General features: G+C 34.8%; 1 protein-coding gene across 3 annotated transcripts in view; it reads right to left on the reverse strand.

Annotated features, from left to right (window-relative positions):
• The window catches only part of LOC113232296 (putative leucine-rich repeat-containing protein DDB_G0290503), a 32114-nt gene extending 18752 nt beyond the window's left edge, over positions 1–13362 (reverse strand). The window contains exons 1-6 of one of the 3 annotated variants that reach the window (XM_026466969.1): positions 13318–13362; positions 12115–12370; positions 4839–5003; positions 4409–4526; positions 3205–3384; positions 299–2019 (exon numbers count right to left, since the gene is read on the reverse strand). In XM_026466969.1, coding sequence (XP_026322754.1) covers positions 299–2019; positions 3205–3384; positions 4409–4526; positions 4839–5003; positions 12115–12165 — 2235 coding nt within the window. In that variant the 5' untranslated portion in view covers positions 12166–12370; positions 13318–13362. Of the gene's footprint in view, positions 1–298; positions 2020–3204; positions 3385–4408; positions 4527–4838; positions 5004–12114; positions 12470–13317 lie in introns of all 3 variants that reach the window. The other 2 variants (XM_026466968.1, XM_026466970.1) reach the window with 2 other exon arrangements.
• Between the last annotated feature and the right edge of the window lie 2036 nt (positions 13363–15398).

Consider the following 15398-nt stretch of genomic DNA (forward strand, 5'->3'; position numbering starts at 1 on the left):
TACTAAAACTAGCCTACATGAATTTGATTTTTGCCTCACTTGTGACAGTTCGTTTGATATGAAACTATCATTCTATGCGTTATTATTCTAAGTTCGTGACGTTTTTTCAATTAAATAACATGTAAAAAAATTGTAAACTGAAAATTAGGCAAAAATTCAAGACTTCGAAAACTATTTCTGTCATACCTTAATAAACACAAATAAAAAACAATTAGGTACAGCATAAAAAAACATAAAATTTTAACATCATCTATACTTAATTACCAGACACCTGTAAGTAGTTAAAAACCATACCAACCTTATCGTTAAGCTCTTTCTTATTAAAGTCCAGTTCATGCTGCATAAGCGATATTTGTTTCCTTATCTTCACCAGTTGTTTCTTATCGCTACTCGCTTGACGATCAGAGGTCTTCTTCTCCTCGCCATTCTTACTCCGCGGGGAAGGACTACGCGATACCATTTTAAGCTGCTCTTTCAAAGAGGCGATCTCGTCGTGGTAAGATTTAATGTCTTCGTTAAGAATCTCTATCTCCGTTTCCTTATCTTTTAATTTGTCGTTCAGTAACTTGAGTTCCTCAATCTTTGATGCCAATTCTTTATTTAAGGAGTTCACTCTCTCGAGCTCCACTTCGCTGCTTTGCAGTTTCAGTGATGCGTTCTCTTGCTCCTTTTCTAATTTAGTCAATTTTTGTTTTAAGTCTTTGTTATAAGTTATCAGTAGGTTGTTATCGTCATTTAACTTGGCATTGTCACGGTTCAAAGCGTCCACTGTATCTTGCATATGGAATAATTCATTGGATTTCTCTTCGAACGCTTCTTTTAGGTTTTCAAATTCCTCAGTTTTGTCGTCAAGGTTTCTTTGTAGATCATCAAGTCTGTCTAAGTGTTGGTTCAGACTGTCAATCTGCTGATTTTTTTCTGTAACCAACTGTTCTACTTTTCGTAACTCGACAATCTTTTCATGCATTTGATGGTTCTCGGATTCGTATTTCTCTAGCAAAGTATTTCGACTTTGAAGTTCATCAATTTTAACTTCGAGTTCTGTCATTTTGTTTGTTAAATTGCGTTTTTCTTTGGCAAGTTCTAGAATCATGTTTTCCCTACGTAAAATATCTTCTTTGAGCAGATGTAAGTCTTTCGACTTGTCGTTGATTTCTTGTGTTAGTTCTGTGAGTCTTTGCTCCAACAATTTCTTGTTTGATGAGAAATTTTCCAATTGATTCTCATAGAATTTCTTATCATTCTCCATTGTAGCCATGGTATTCTCCAACAAACCCTTTAGTTCTTCAACTTCTTCTTTCAAGGCAGGAAATTCACATAATTGTTCTTCAGCGTTCTTTAGCTCGGATTTACAGTTCTCTAATTCAGACCTGGATTTCTTAATTTCATGTTTCAGTTGCGTCAGTATGTCCGGGAAGTTTTCTTGCCTAATATCTAATGTGACGCCCAAATCTCTAAGAGAAGTAAATTCGTTGTCTTGATCTCTATTGTCATTAGACACTTCAATGGAGAAGTTTATCTTCTTCGGTTCCACAGTCATATTTTTACTCGCCGAAGCATCTTTGTTAGGGTACATGGAACAGTTATCTGGTATATTCTGTGCTGTGGAATGTTTCACACTATCTCCGAATTTATCTATTGTTCCAAATACCGCGGTTTCGTTCACATTTCTCTTATACCTTGCTACAATATCTTTATTATGTGTAGACGTCAAATGAGCTGGTAAGGAGTCCGCCCGTGGCGTATAACTTGTTATATCGAAATGGTCACCAAATTCAAGGTTGAGGGAACTCATGTCTGGTTTCTGTCCTTCAGGAGGTAAAGTCTTGTTTAGTGTTTTGTTAGTGTCATGTAGAGCGCCAGTCAGGCTTGTATTTTGGTTTTTGAGCTCTGCCCTGCGCATTTGCAGATCTTGTTCGTCAAATTCTGATATAGAGACAATGTCACTTAGTGTTCTGGCTGATGCTTTTCCTTCCGCTTCTTCCTTTTCATCTTTTTGGTTTTCTTCTAAATTTAGTGCTGTGAAAGATAAACAAGTCGTATGAATTTATTGTTTTTGTATTTGTTTTTTTTTTTCTACATATTAATAATTTAATATAAATGAGCATGAAAAAGTCAAGACCATTTCTCTGTAATTGGCGTAAAATTGCAAAAAAGAAAAGCGGCTGTTCGCTCAGATGAAGAGAGTCACCATACTTATCGACGAGTGAACGGCTTGAGACGATCACTTTTACGAAATGTTTTATGTTCGACGGTCGACGTGGGGGTTCGGGCGTAGACGTCGCCGAGCCTTCGTCCGCTGCGTACGGAGCTATCGGAAGTCCGCAGAAAGCAGATTCTTTACCAACCTATGTCGAGCTGCGTCGTCCAGATGCGAAATGTACAACATCTTCTTCGCTCTTAACGTTTTCTGACCGGTTTAAGGCGATTATGTGGTCGATAAATGTGGCGTAGCGTTGACTACCCGGCCAGGGCCAACCTTAAATTTGTTGTCCTCATTATTTTCACGATTACAAAAGTAGTTCGTTCGGGTAGGCTCGGCTCGATTGTGTTTCTTGTGTTAGCCTGCCGTCGCCACCTTTGTATTGTACTGGATATCGTTTCCTCAAATAGTGGAATTTATTTACTAATTATAAGTAAAATAATAATAATTTTGGCTAGATAGGGCGCGCCGCCGCCCCCATTGCTGTGCCGCCCGGGGCCATGGCCCCCTCTGCACCCCCATGCTACGTCACTGGATAAATGTGGTGACTATGTACGGTTACGTACAACATTGAACTTTAATTTCCTGCGTTGACATGGTCTAGTTCTAGTTTTATTTTGTTGTAGTAAGATGTGCTAGTTCTAGTTATTTTGTTGATGTGGTAAATCGTATTATGACATTTTATTGTATTTTCAAGATAGTTACCAACTCCTAAACAATAAACATCAATAACATTTAACATTAACATATTTAAAACATTTACAATACTTCATTTTTTAAACTTACAATATTTTTAATTCCAACAACTACTCCTAAAACACCCTCTTAATAACGATTACCGCGTCGCGATCACGAGGTAACACCCTGTAAGGACAGAGTCGCTACTCTGCCCTTACAGACTACCTTATCCTCTAGTCGCTTTGAACAACACTAACGATATCGCATGACCCTAATTGTAACACACATAGTTATAATTAGGGTCCTGATTCATAATGACTTACCCAAAAGCTCTTGCAACTGGTCTTCCTTTTCGGCCAGGGTCCTCTGATGTTCCTTGAGCGTAGCTTGCAGCTCATCTTTGTCTTGTTCGAGGCTACGCACTAGCGCTTCCAGTTGTGCGATGCGCGATTGTGCGGAAGAGAGCTCCCGTTCCAGAATTATTACTTTGTCTTTTGGGTTACCTGATGAAGACAAATTAATGATTAATAAACGACATAAGTAATAACAGTGCACGTAGAAAAGAAAGCTATATGTATCCGTGATTTGTATTATTGAATAAAAAATAAATAATCCAAGATGCCTCGTATTCTTACAATATATACAAATGTGTAGCGTAGGTAGCGTAGTGGGAGAACTATTGTATCTCAATTGAGACTTCAACGGTTCAAATTCCTGCAGCGGCATGTACCTATGACTTTAATATCTCAGTATGAACTTTTAAGAATGAATGAATGAATGAATGAATGATATTTATTTGCTCAAGATATGGTTTACATAAGATGGTATTTTATAGAGTAACAGTTCTCATATTTAACCGAAATCGGCATGCAAATATTAAATTTTATAAAATTCTAGAAATTGTATATAATTCAAAGCAAATCTAGTAATTTAAAGTAATATAAAAAAAGTTATTAATTTATAAATGTCATAAGTACTAGTAAATTTATGTCATGTCAAGTTAAAAGTAATAATAATAATAATCGAAATTTAAAAATTATGCATAATGAATTAATGTCAATTTTATGTCAATCAATTATATTGTCAAATTTGAAAATCTTTGTTTGAGAAAAAGTCATTAAGGGAGTAGAATCTTTTATCTCTCAACCATGACATGAGCTTACATTTAAATAAATGATTATTATTTACATCTTTTATGTCAGAGGGTAAAGCATTATATATTTTCACACACATAGCTCCAGATTGTCTCAGGTAGTAAGTTAATTTGGTATTACTGTGATTAATTAATTTGTCTGGATACCTTACATTTATTGAATGAACGTCTCGTGTCCTTTTGAAACAATGTTTAGTAGTAATACCTCTCACCGGCGGTGAATGAAAACAACGTGACGAAATCTGCACGTCGAAGACGCCAAATCCCTAACTATAGATGAGACCTGTGCCCAGCAGTAGGACAGATATGGCTTGATGATGCTAGGACACCTTGCTGTTGTAAAAATGGACACAACAGTACTCTAAAGTACTCACATGAGTTTCCATACAGACTGTTGTGTTGTTCATTGAACTTCTCTCGTTCTTCCAAGTTTTGTTTTGCCCTCGCCAACTGTTTGTCTTTCGATTCTATCTCCTCTTTCATCCTTTGCACCTGGTTAAAAAAAGAATACAAAGAGAGAGTTACAAATACATTTAATTCATAACTTAGTGTAAAGCATAAAAAGCACAATGCGAGCCGTAGTTGGTTGTTGAAGTTAGTACCATTCTTGACCCTAATATCTTAACTCTCATCACTAAATAGTTGTAATTTATTTGTTAACTATGGCTGATTGGACTTCTTCGTCCTTGTTCGTCTTCACAAAAATTTTGAAAACGATGATGGTTCAAAGTGCACTCTTGTTACACCTTTACAGCCGGTATATCACAGAGAAGTAAATGAATTGAAATTTAAAGAAATTGTTACCTCGGCTAAAGCGTCGTGAAGTTGCACGGAGAGCTGGCTGGCCGCCTGGTGCGCCAGCGCTTCAGCATCGTTCCTCTGCTGCTGCAGCCGGGCTGACAGCGAGGATATCTTGAGCGCTTGCTCCGACATGCGCGATTGGAGGACATCGCGCTCAGCACGCACCTCCTGACAACGACACAACATATGAACATATACAAAAATACATCAAATGGATTTCACGTCAAAGTTACAACTAAACGAAACTATGAGGCTAACGACATGACCGTGAGATTGCCTAAAACATACAACAAGTATTTTACTGACATTGACCTGTTTTCTATGTCTAGAACTACATTTAAAACTGCTTTGCTTGGAAACATCAGAGGTATAAATAAATAAATAAATTAATTAAAAAATGTATTTATTTCTCATTTTATTAATCAATCAACGTTAACTTTATATAATTTATTTGAATATTTGACTCAATTACTGTAATTGAACCATTTTACTTTAAATTATTTTCTTAAACAGTTTTATTTGCGTCGATTTCGTGCGCCATGTAAGCCGAGTTGCAAGCACTAACGATGCGAGCAGTTTCTTTCTTTGTTAGTTTTACCTGCCTAGCACATTCTCTGAGGAAATAGAGGGAGGCGAACTAGACACTCATGCTCCATCACATATACACACATACACAATACTTACACAGACCTATACACGACAATTGATGTAAATTACAGTTAGTTATGAACTCAGTTTTTATTGTACCAATTTAAATTTATTTTTCTGCCCAATGTTGTAATAATAATATCACATATTTTGTATACATAGTGAGTTTCTGTAATTGGCTTTTGTACTGCTTAAACACATTTGTCAAATAAGTTTAAGAACGCTGTTGAAACTTTGTTCATTGAATAAATAAATAAATAAATAAACTAAAGCCAAATACATCTTGAGGTTCACATCGAGCGTTTAGAGTCCCGCCACAACGTAAATTTTAATTCGTTTGTGGTGAGAGTGCCGACCAATCATCTGTCGACCTTCATGAAGGATGAGTTCTGGCCGAAGGGTGTCGTATATGGGCGATTTCGAGGTCGGTTTATTGAACACCATATTATTATTGTGCGACACGTCACCAACAAGTGCAATTCGTGTAAATTAGTTGTTTTTAAGAAATGTACTGTATGCGTCACGTTTTCCTGATTTAAATGAATAAAATAAAATAAAAAACAAACAAAAACAACTTTGACGTACTATAAACCGTGAAAGCAAGTTTCGGGAATTCTTAGGATGCGTACAGATTTGGCGAATGTGCTACACGCGTGCAGTTAAGCGCGCCTCAATAATCACATCTTATACAAAGCACACAGGCATAGATGGTGCGCGAATATGCTGTAGTATGTTTCATAAAAACGCTATCATCATTTTATTATTACTAAAAAAACCTAAACGATAAATTCTCTAGATCTCCAGTAACATGAACAACAAACACCCACTAATTATATATAACTAACCAGTAATCGGCACTCACCAACAATGAACACCCAGTAATTACCACTTACGAATACGAAACGTGTAACTATGATAAAAAAATTGTCCTAAATCTTATTAGAAATTAATTTAAAAAAAGATGTCGAACACTGTTGGTCGATCACTGACGCCACCACGTTGCTTTAGTATCATTTAAAGTAATATTGTAAAAAGAAAATTGAACGAGGAGTACTCCATTTTTGCACTAATAGCACCAATTAATATGATGATTTCAAGTATAATTTGCTTACGTATGAAATAAAAATTATTTGACTTTGAGGTCTATATACCTCTTAGCCGCTTTACTTTCATTCATCCGCTCCATGTGCCCAAACTACCTAAACATACTTTTCTCTATTTTTGTCATATCGTCCTCTCAACCATATCTTTCGCGGATCAGTGTTCATCGCTGTCTGTTATCTATAATCTTCTTAGCAATGTTTATTTTTGCCAAACTTATTTACAGTACTCTTCATCGCATACAAAAAGCTTTTATGCATGTTTAACACTCACTGTCAGTAAATTTACTCCATCTTTATGAAAACTTTAAAATAAATATCGCGACCGCGCGTCGTAAAAAAGTGTAGTTATTTGTGGACTGGTGGGTGATGCGTCCATAGAATGTACGTTTATAATGACGAGCAGTCTATCGATATTGGTTTATCGACGTGTACAAAGAAAATACGATAAATATAAAGATATACGTGTACAAAGAAAATTATACTTTTTATCTAGTTTCAGTTTAAATCTCGTATTTTACAAGTCCAATTATCAGACGTGACTATGGAACCTATAAAGACCTCGAAATTTTGGTTTGTTTGAAAAAAAAAAAAACAATGAAAAAAACAAAAAGCAAACGAAAATAGTATGCAATAATATGTCAATAACGTCAAAATATATATACAAATGTTAAAGATTATATATAAAACAATTAATTAAGGGATTTCATTACAAAATTCGCACACTGTATATTACTATCTGTATAGGACATATTGCGAGATGTAGTGAAGACAGATGGAGTAACGTAAGTAAGTGATAACAAATGACCAAGAAATTGTTATAGAAACTTGAGACGTCCTGTAGCGAGATGGATGGACGACATCGTCATAGTTGTGATGGGTGATTTTATTCCAGAATCGTGGTGGATTGCACAAACTACGAGAGGCCTATACCCAGCAGTGGGTTAAGCCAGGCTATGGATGAAGATATTACGAAGCGGAAAATTCGGTACTGGCGTAATCCAAAACAGACACCGCCAATAAGCAAAAAGGCGAAGACGTATATTTTATTAATCAATAAGTTGTTTAATTGCTTTTTAATAATAAAATAAAAGCCCCATTAAAAAATTTGATGTTTAATTTCTTTTACGGGGACCTATATACATTTCTACAATAGAATTCCGAAGCAGACATATTAAGATTATCATTTTCTAAGTTTAAAACCTACATTAAAAGTATTTTAATTGAAAAGTCATAGTACAAAATTGAAGGTTACTCGTTAGATAAAGATGTTTGGAAAGACGATATGAGTCTAGATTCCACACACATTTGATTCAAAGTGTATTCCATATCGTTTAAGTTTATTTGAAAGGAGCAACCCGGACAGTTTATTGCTCGTTCTTCTCAGGGAAGTCAGCACAGCGAATAAATTTATTTTACCTATAATTACTTTTACCAAAATAATTTTTTTTTAACGTAAGAGAGCTATGATACCTGAAGGAGCTAGGGTGGCACGTATTTGCGAGGGACAGTACGATACAAACAATACAAAGGAATTTAAAAGTTTGTCCGAAGACATAAACAAGATAAGACAAACTGAGTTCAATGACTCTTTGACATAAATCCAGCCAGTTCTTCTATATGCGCCGACGCCGATCAAAGACTTCCTTTGAAGTGAGTGACGATATACAATGTGAGTATGTATTCAATTTATTCGACCCGTTAAGAGATCTGATATTTATTTACAGACAATTTTTAGTTTAAATTCAAAGTGTATCTTATTTCATTGAAAATAGGTTACTTTTAACAATTTTAACGCTCTGGTTATTTTGTCACTGAAATCGAATTATTGTTCATTGAAGACAAAAACAATACCTTAAAATGTTAGGTTAGGTTAGATTATTAATTTTTTGTTTGTTTGTTTCTTAATGTAATGTTAATGTTTATCAATCGGTTAAAAATTTACAAATTAATTTACCGAAGATTAAAAATGCGTTCACAAATCGAGTGAAGGTAAAAGTGTGAGGGAATGATTTTTTTGGTTGGGTCATGAATAATATATGTTTTTTATAATTTACTTACCGTGTTTTTACTTGATAGCTTTAATTTCTCAAAAACATATTTTATTTGATCGAATCTTTGAAATTGAAAGGTTATCTTTGTTAAATGTGTTGATTTATAACACAGAACGTGTTTAATTATGGAACTTGGGACATAGTCAGGGAAAGATTTTGGGGACATTTTTTATTTAAATAGAATAATCAATATTTTACGTAGGCATTAGTATTAATTGAATTATAATTTGCTATTAAATATTAATTTTACGGCAAGAATCAATAAATACATTTTTAATAAACCTAAAGGACAAGAATTTCGAGATTTTGTAAGAATTACCCATCAATACTTAGACCTTTGACTTTAGATGTATCGAATCACCAGCACCCTTACCCTTCAAAACTGGAAAGCAGTAATGCTAACATTACTGCTTGAAGGAAAGGTCTACCTCTCCCAACGTTTCTGTCCACATTGGCTCCGTAAATTTGTGGCATCAATCTACTTATATCCATCCTTTCTACATGATCAAATCAATTTCCCTTTCCTATCCTAGTCACCACATCATGTTTCACACCACAACGTCGGCTCATCCACGTGTTAGCCAAAATATTTTTTTATTGACGCCCTCTATCTATCACTCAACTACAGATTTTGATGAGAGCAAATAGTTTAAGCCAACGCACTATTCAAGTCCTCTTTTCAACTGTTCAGATCCGTGTCGGAGTGATAAAATTAACGCTGACCCGGTTTTGCGGATCGCAGTTAAATTCGTTGCTCGATTTCAATTGAACTTGATTGAAAATGCAGTGACACTGTATCGATGACTGTGGGGACCAATTGTCGGTCTGTTTTTATTTATTTATAAATGTATTGTTTAACATTAAATTAAACTACTTTTTCCGGATCTAAATCCAAGCAACGTTATGGGCTGTAACTGTCAGTTAGTCGTGACCTGCCAAGATCCTTAAACCTTATTATTGATATAAAGTACGACCAAACACAAAGAGGAAAACTGCTTCAATCTGACTTGACCAGAACCAGCGTCTGTTGTCATACCGGAACAACCGCGGGGTAATCTTTGTATCTATAATAATATAATAACAAACAAGATATCTCACTATTTAGGAAGCCGCTGAACCAATATTTCTACGGAAGGTACAGCAAATCCAACGACCACGAAGCGCTGGGCCAGCGCACGTGCTGCGTTTTACTTCAACAACATAGTTTCTTATAGTCCATTTGTTTAGGTACTTAACTAAATGTAAACAATCTTGATACATCTTTTTATTGAAACACATGCTTTACAAATCAATAGGTATGCAATTTCAAAGGTATAAAAATAGGCATGCAATTTCATATGAAGCTAAGTATTTGTATTTTGTATTTGAAGGTAAGGGAAAATCATTTTGTAAATGTATATTTCATTAAATAGACATCTCAAGATTGTTTACATTTATTTAAGTACCTAAACAGATGGAATATAGTCAATCACTTTTGTTTACAACTTTAACGAATGTCGTTCATTTTAACCTACTAATTAATATTGTAATATTACTTCTTTTAAATTAGTCATAAAAGTTTTTGATATTAGTGATTGCTAGTCAGTAAAATAAATAATAGTGAAGAAGGTTCGCTTTTAAGTAAAATAGTACGTTTTACAACAAGAATGTCAAAAACACTAGTTGAAGAGGAGTAAAACGATGTAACATCCAAAGGAAGCAATATAGTCAGTCACGTGTGACATTGAATCAATGTACAATTGGCATAAATCTCTGGCATTGGAGGCCAATTGCTGAATATTTAGAGTCGTGTTTGTGTTATGAATGTTTAAAAACAGGTATATTAATAACGTTTGTATTTTAATAATCAATAACTCACATGTTTTATGCCGAATTATAAAAAGTGCTCTCGTCGATTGTGTATTTAGTAGTAAGTTTCGTTTTTACTGTTAATTTGTAATTATAATTTACATACATTATTTATATTGAATTATTAGTTAAAAATTAGATAAAAGATTGCAGCTGAAGCTTAGGTACAAGAAACATATTTTCGTGCGTATGGCGATAGTGAAGCCATCTCAATCGGAGGTGTTATAAAAAGGTTGAGATAGCACGGACTCGTGTTCTATACCTGATTTTCGATAGAACAAATCGCTACCTCCAATGAACACTAAGCCAAGTAAATTTTTGGTCATTTTCTGTTTTTATTTTGTTTTTTGGTCTTAATTTTTTTTTATAAAATTCAGGGAGTATAATATTAGTAAATAAATATAAGGCTATAGAGTGCTTAGGTTTTCGTGATTGTTACACATGGGAAATTAAACCATTTTTCGGATTTATCGCCTATATTTGTTTTCAAAGAAACCAACGTTTCGGGCCCTTTACAGGTCTGACCATGGGACATGTATAGGGCCCGAAATGTTGTAAACAAAAATAGTTTCATTTCCTAAATATAAGGCTGTTTGACAGAAAGTAACCAAAAATTAAGATGACGTAGTGTTCATTGGAGGTACCGAAATATTAAAAGATATAATTATACGCATGTAATGCTACATGATGTGATATGATAAGTAAAATGTAAAAGTAATAAACGTTTAAGTGATTAAAACCAGGTTATTGAATACATTACATTTGTGTTATTGTGTTGTGAAATGTGTTATACACAATGGGTGACGTGGACGATGTGCACTGTATGATGGGGTGATGAAAAAGGCCAATATGCAACGCAAACTCTTGTAGCAGCAACAAAATTCACTACACAAATACAAATAAAAACAAACAGACTAAACGCAACGCGTTTCCAGCACTTGAAAATCAGTGCTGGAAGATTTTTATATAATATCAAGTGACGGGACAAACAAGTCGTGCGCCTGATGGTAAGCTACACGCCTGACGTAAGTTGACAAGTCCCATGCGCCTGTAATTTCACCAGCACCCTTCAAAATCGGAACACAGTAATGCTGACATGCTTGGCGACAGAAATAGATAATGTGGCAGCACTTTCCTGGAGGAACTCTTTCACAAGGAGCTCTACTGCTATTGAATTAGATGAACATATATTGCGTTTCCCAGCAATTACTGAGTTAGTGACCATTTTGTTTCATGGCTGCGCTGGCACCACACAAAGTACAGTTTTACTTAGTGTCTTTGTTTATAAAAATAACATTGAAAGTTATTTTTCTTTTGTTCGTGATTTTGTTATGTAAATATTTATTTCTGTCTAAGTTTGAATTTTTCGACTTTGTTTGTAATGTTGTTTTGTTTTTCCTTTCCTTTTGCAGTGTTATTTGTGGTATTCAAATAATGTATTATCTATGAAGATATTGCTACTTACTAATAAGGCCGTTAATTACTGTTCTTAGTCATTTTTAAAGTTTAATATATAATAATAATATATTTATTAATTCTATACCTCTTTAAAGATGGCGTGTTCTGAACTTTTGGTGTAGAAACAAACAATAATATAAAATGTAAACAGAAATGGCGTTGGCTACTCACCGATAGATCTGGGAGGCCCATACCGAAAACTTTCCTAAACTGCTGCCACATTACACTGTGACATTACACACTTTCCATTAAATATTTATGCAACATTTTCTTCAGTAATGTATCAAACTATATCCCTTTATGGCCCCAATTGTTTACGGTTTGGACACTGGCTGTAATGGCCCATTACTTTTTACCAACTCATAATTAACATTTAAAAAAAGCCTATTTCAAATTCATTGAGTTAACGTAGACATTGTGACACTCCCTAGTGGTGAACCGCACCCAGTAATAATGGAACATACAGGTCGATACGACAGTGTCCTGGTTGACATAGGCGGGCATAAAAATGCCGTAGACTTTATATCTGTATACCGAAAGGTGGAAATAAATGTAAAAGAAGAAAAGCTGATATACCGGATTATATGTAACATACTAACAACCTGGCAGCATTATGTTATTAACGTCATAAACAACAATTTTAGTTCTGTCACTTTTCACAAAACATAATAAATTTATCAAAAATAAACTTTTAAATTTTTGTTGTATTATTTTTAGATCTGCATTTGGTCGTTCAAACGTGCAAGCGTCTGGTAATTGAGCTAGTGCTTTATTTCGCTACCGCACAGAGTTATCACCGTATAGAAAGATCTACCTAATTATTTACTTTTATAGGACGAAAGTAAAATTTCATCGAGAAACCGACAAGCGCGCAGTAACGCGAGTTTGGTGTTTGCTATATTTGTCGAATAAGCAAACAAGGCAAATACTTTATCACGCATGCTATATACACACGGTGATTGTTTGCCAAATATACCAAATACGCAAATACAAATTGTCATGTAAAGTGCCACCATAAAACACCGTTTCATATGATGCTTTTGTTAAGCAATAAGATGCCTAAATACTTATGTGCCTATGTCCATCAGTGGCAAAGAAACTTTTTACTTAGTTGGAGAAATAAAACTAAGGTAGATAAATACGAGTCGAGTTTAACTATTTAGTCAATTATAACCATAATTTCCACAAACACTGTCCTAACTACCTATAGCCCTAAACACAATGCCATAACACAAGAACTCCACATTATTTGCCAAAACTTCAACCACATTATTCACTATTCACATACACAAAACCACTACAACAAAAAGTTAATTTCACAATGAAAATGATAATGACAATGACGCTAAAGGATGACGTTAGAAAATTAGGGACCTTCCGGCAGCACAACACGCTCTGCAGCATCGAGAGACTGGGCGCGAATGGGACAAATGCGTACGGTACTTGGATGTCGGATACTTACATTTGGACGCGGTATAAAGCTGTTTGATGCTGTATATTATGTGTTTTTAGTTTATAAAGACTTGTTATATAAAATAGATTTAGGAATTTAACAGAATCGAATTTAAAAAATCGTTATTTCATAGAGAAGCAAATAACACTTGAAATACTCATTCTTAAAGCTGATTACCCCGTGATAAGTAAGTAAGAAACTGTAGGGGTTGGTCTTTGTAAATAGACTTTTGTTCACATTCATAATTAACAACATTATTTCAAATATAATATATATATATAACCAATTATTATGGTATTAATATTACTTATAAACTGCCTCGCAGAGGTCCCGGGTTCAATTCCCGGGCCGGGAGAAATATTTGTATGGCTTGCATTTATTTAGCTCGTGAGTTTGCGTGTAATTTATGGTGTTCTATGTGTGTGTGTCTATGGCACCCGCGTTATAGGGTTTCCTAGTGCGGGGCTCTGAGTGTGTGGGTCATTTAAGCTATTTAAAAAAGAAACATGATAAACAAAAAAAATCCAGGGCCGCAGAAGACTTGGTCGCAGAAAAACCACACACCTTCCAAATCTTGCAGCTTGGTTCAAATGTCAGCGAATCGTAACATTAATTTATTTTATTTTGTTAAAAAAATTACTTTGGAAATGAAAATATTTTTCCGGATTTAAATCGCGTATATTTGTTTATTCAACCGTGACCATGAGACCTGTAAAGAGCCCTAAACGTTGGTTTGTTTGAAAAAACAAATATACGCGATTTAAATTCGGAAAAATATTTTAATTTCCTATGTAACAATCGCGAAAACCTAAGAACTCGACAAAAAAAACCTTGGCTTCATTAAGAATTAGTTTCATAGAAATAAGAAATAAATCTATAACATGATAATTGTATCAACAGATCTCTGATCGCAGATGGCCGCCATTATGAAAAACATCTTTGAGTAGAAAAGACGTATTGTTTGGATTTATAGTGAAAAGGTCTTACAATTTACAACAATCACTGGAGTCTCATTTCCATGTCTACTACGAAACCTCACACATATAACTGTTCCGAGCCGCAACTTCTAAGGCGAAGGTCGGTTTCTTTTAAGGTGAGGATTTAGATCACAGTCCACGATCCTGGTCCAATGCAAATTGGTACTTCAACACCTCTTTGAAGTCTTGTGAGAAGTTCTCCGACTTGGTTGTTATATATAAAGTAGACACATGCTTTTTTTTTTTATTGGCCATAACTCACCTGATGTCAAGCGACGACGTAATCGACGACAGCACATGTTTGTCTACAAAATGGCTATTCACTTTAGTCTTAAATAATCGTAAATTGAAGTTTTCGGTTTACGTAGATGCCTGTAGCGTATTCCGTGCAGATTTGAACATTTGATATTTAAAACGTAATAATTGCCACGTCTTCTCCATTAGCACATCTCAAACTTGTATATTTAGTTGGCAGAGCCGCCCGATGCGACACGTAGGGTTGCTATTTCTGGAGCTCGCTATGTTTACCTTCCTGCTTGTGCAACTTCTAATATCAATAATGATCACTTTCTAATCAAAAATATCTAGTTTTTTAACTTTAGCTTTAATATTTTAAATACATGTTTTGTTTGTATTACAGCACCATCATCATTAACCTACTACATGTCGCAGTACTGTATATGCCACTTCTATAAACAGAGGATGTAGACCATAGGGGTAGGGTTTAACACATTTTTGAGCAAGTTTGAGCAGTTTACTTACCTTTACTGTCAACGAGATATTTGTACTAAACATTCGTTATAAAAATTAATGCCACAGGTACGTGATGTTAAAAGGATTCGAACCATCGATTTCTCAATGAATAGTTACTAGGCTATCACAGCTCTAGTTACGTGGTTACGATACATAGAACTTATTCTCATCTGCCTTCCGTATTACGCAACAGTAACTAGGTTACAACGTGGTCGGCGTCAGTTTAATGTGCCTCGAGTGAAACTTTAAGATGCAAGGCATTTGTTTTAGAG

This window comes from Hyposmocoma kahamanoa, unplaced genomic scaffold, assembly GCF_003589595.1.
Source record: "Hyposmocoma kahamanoa isolate Upper Pololo Valley unplaced genomic scaffold, ASM358959v1 68, whole genome shotgun sequence".
NCBI lineage: Eukaryota > Metazoa > Arthropoda > Insecta > Lepidoptera > Cosmopterigidae > Hyposmocoma > Hyposmocoma kahamanoa.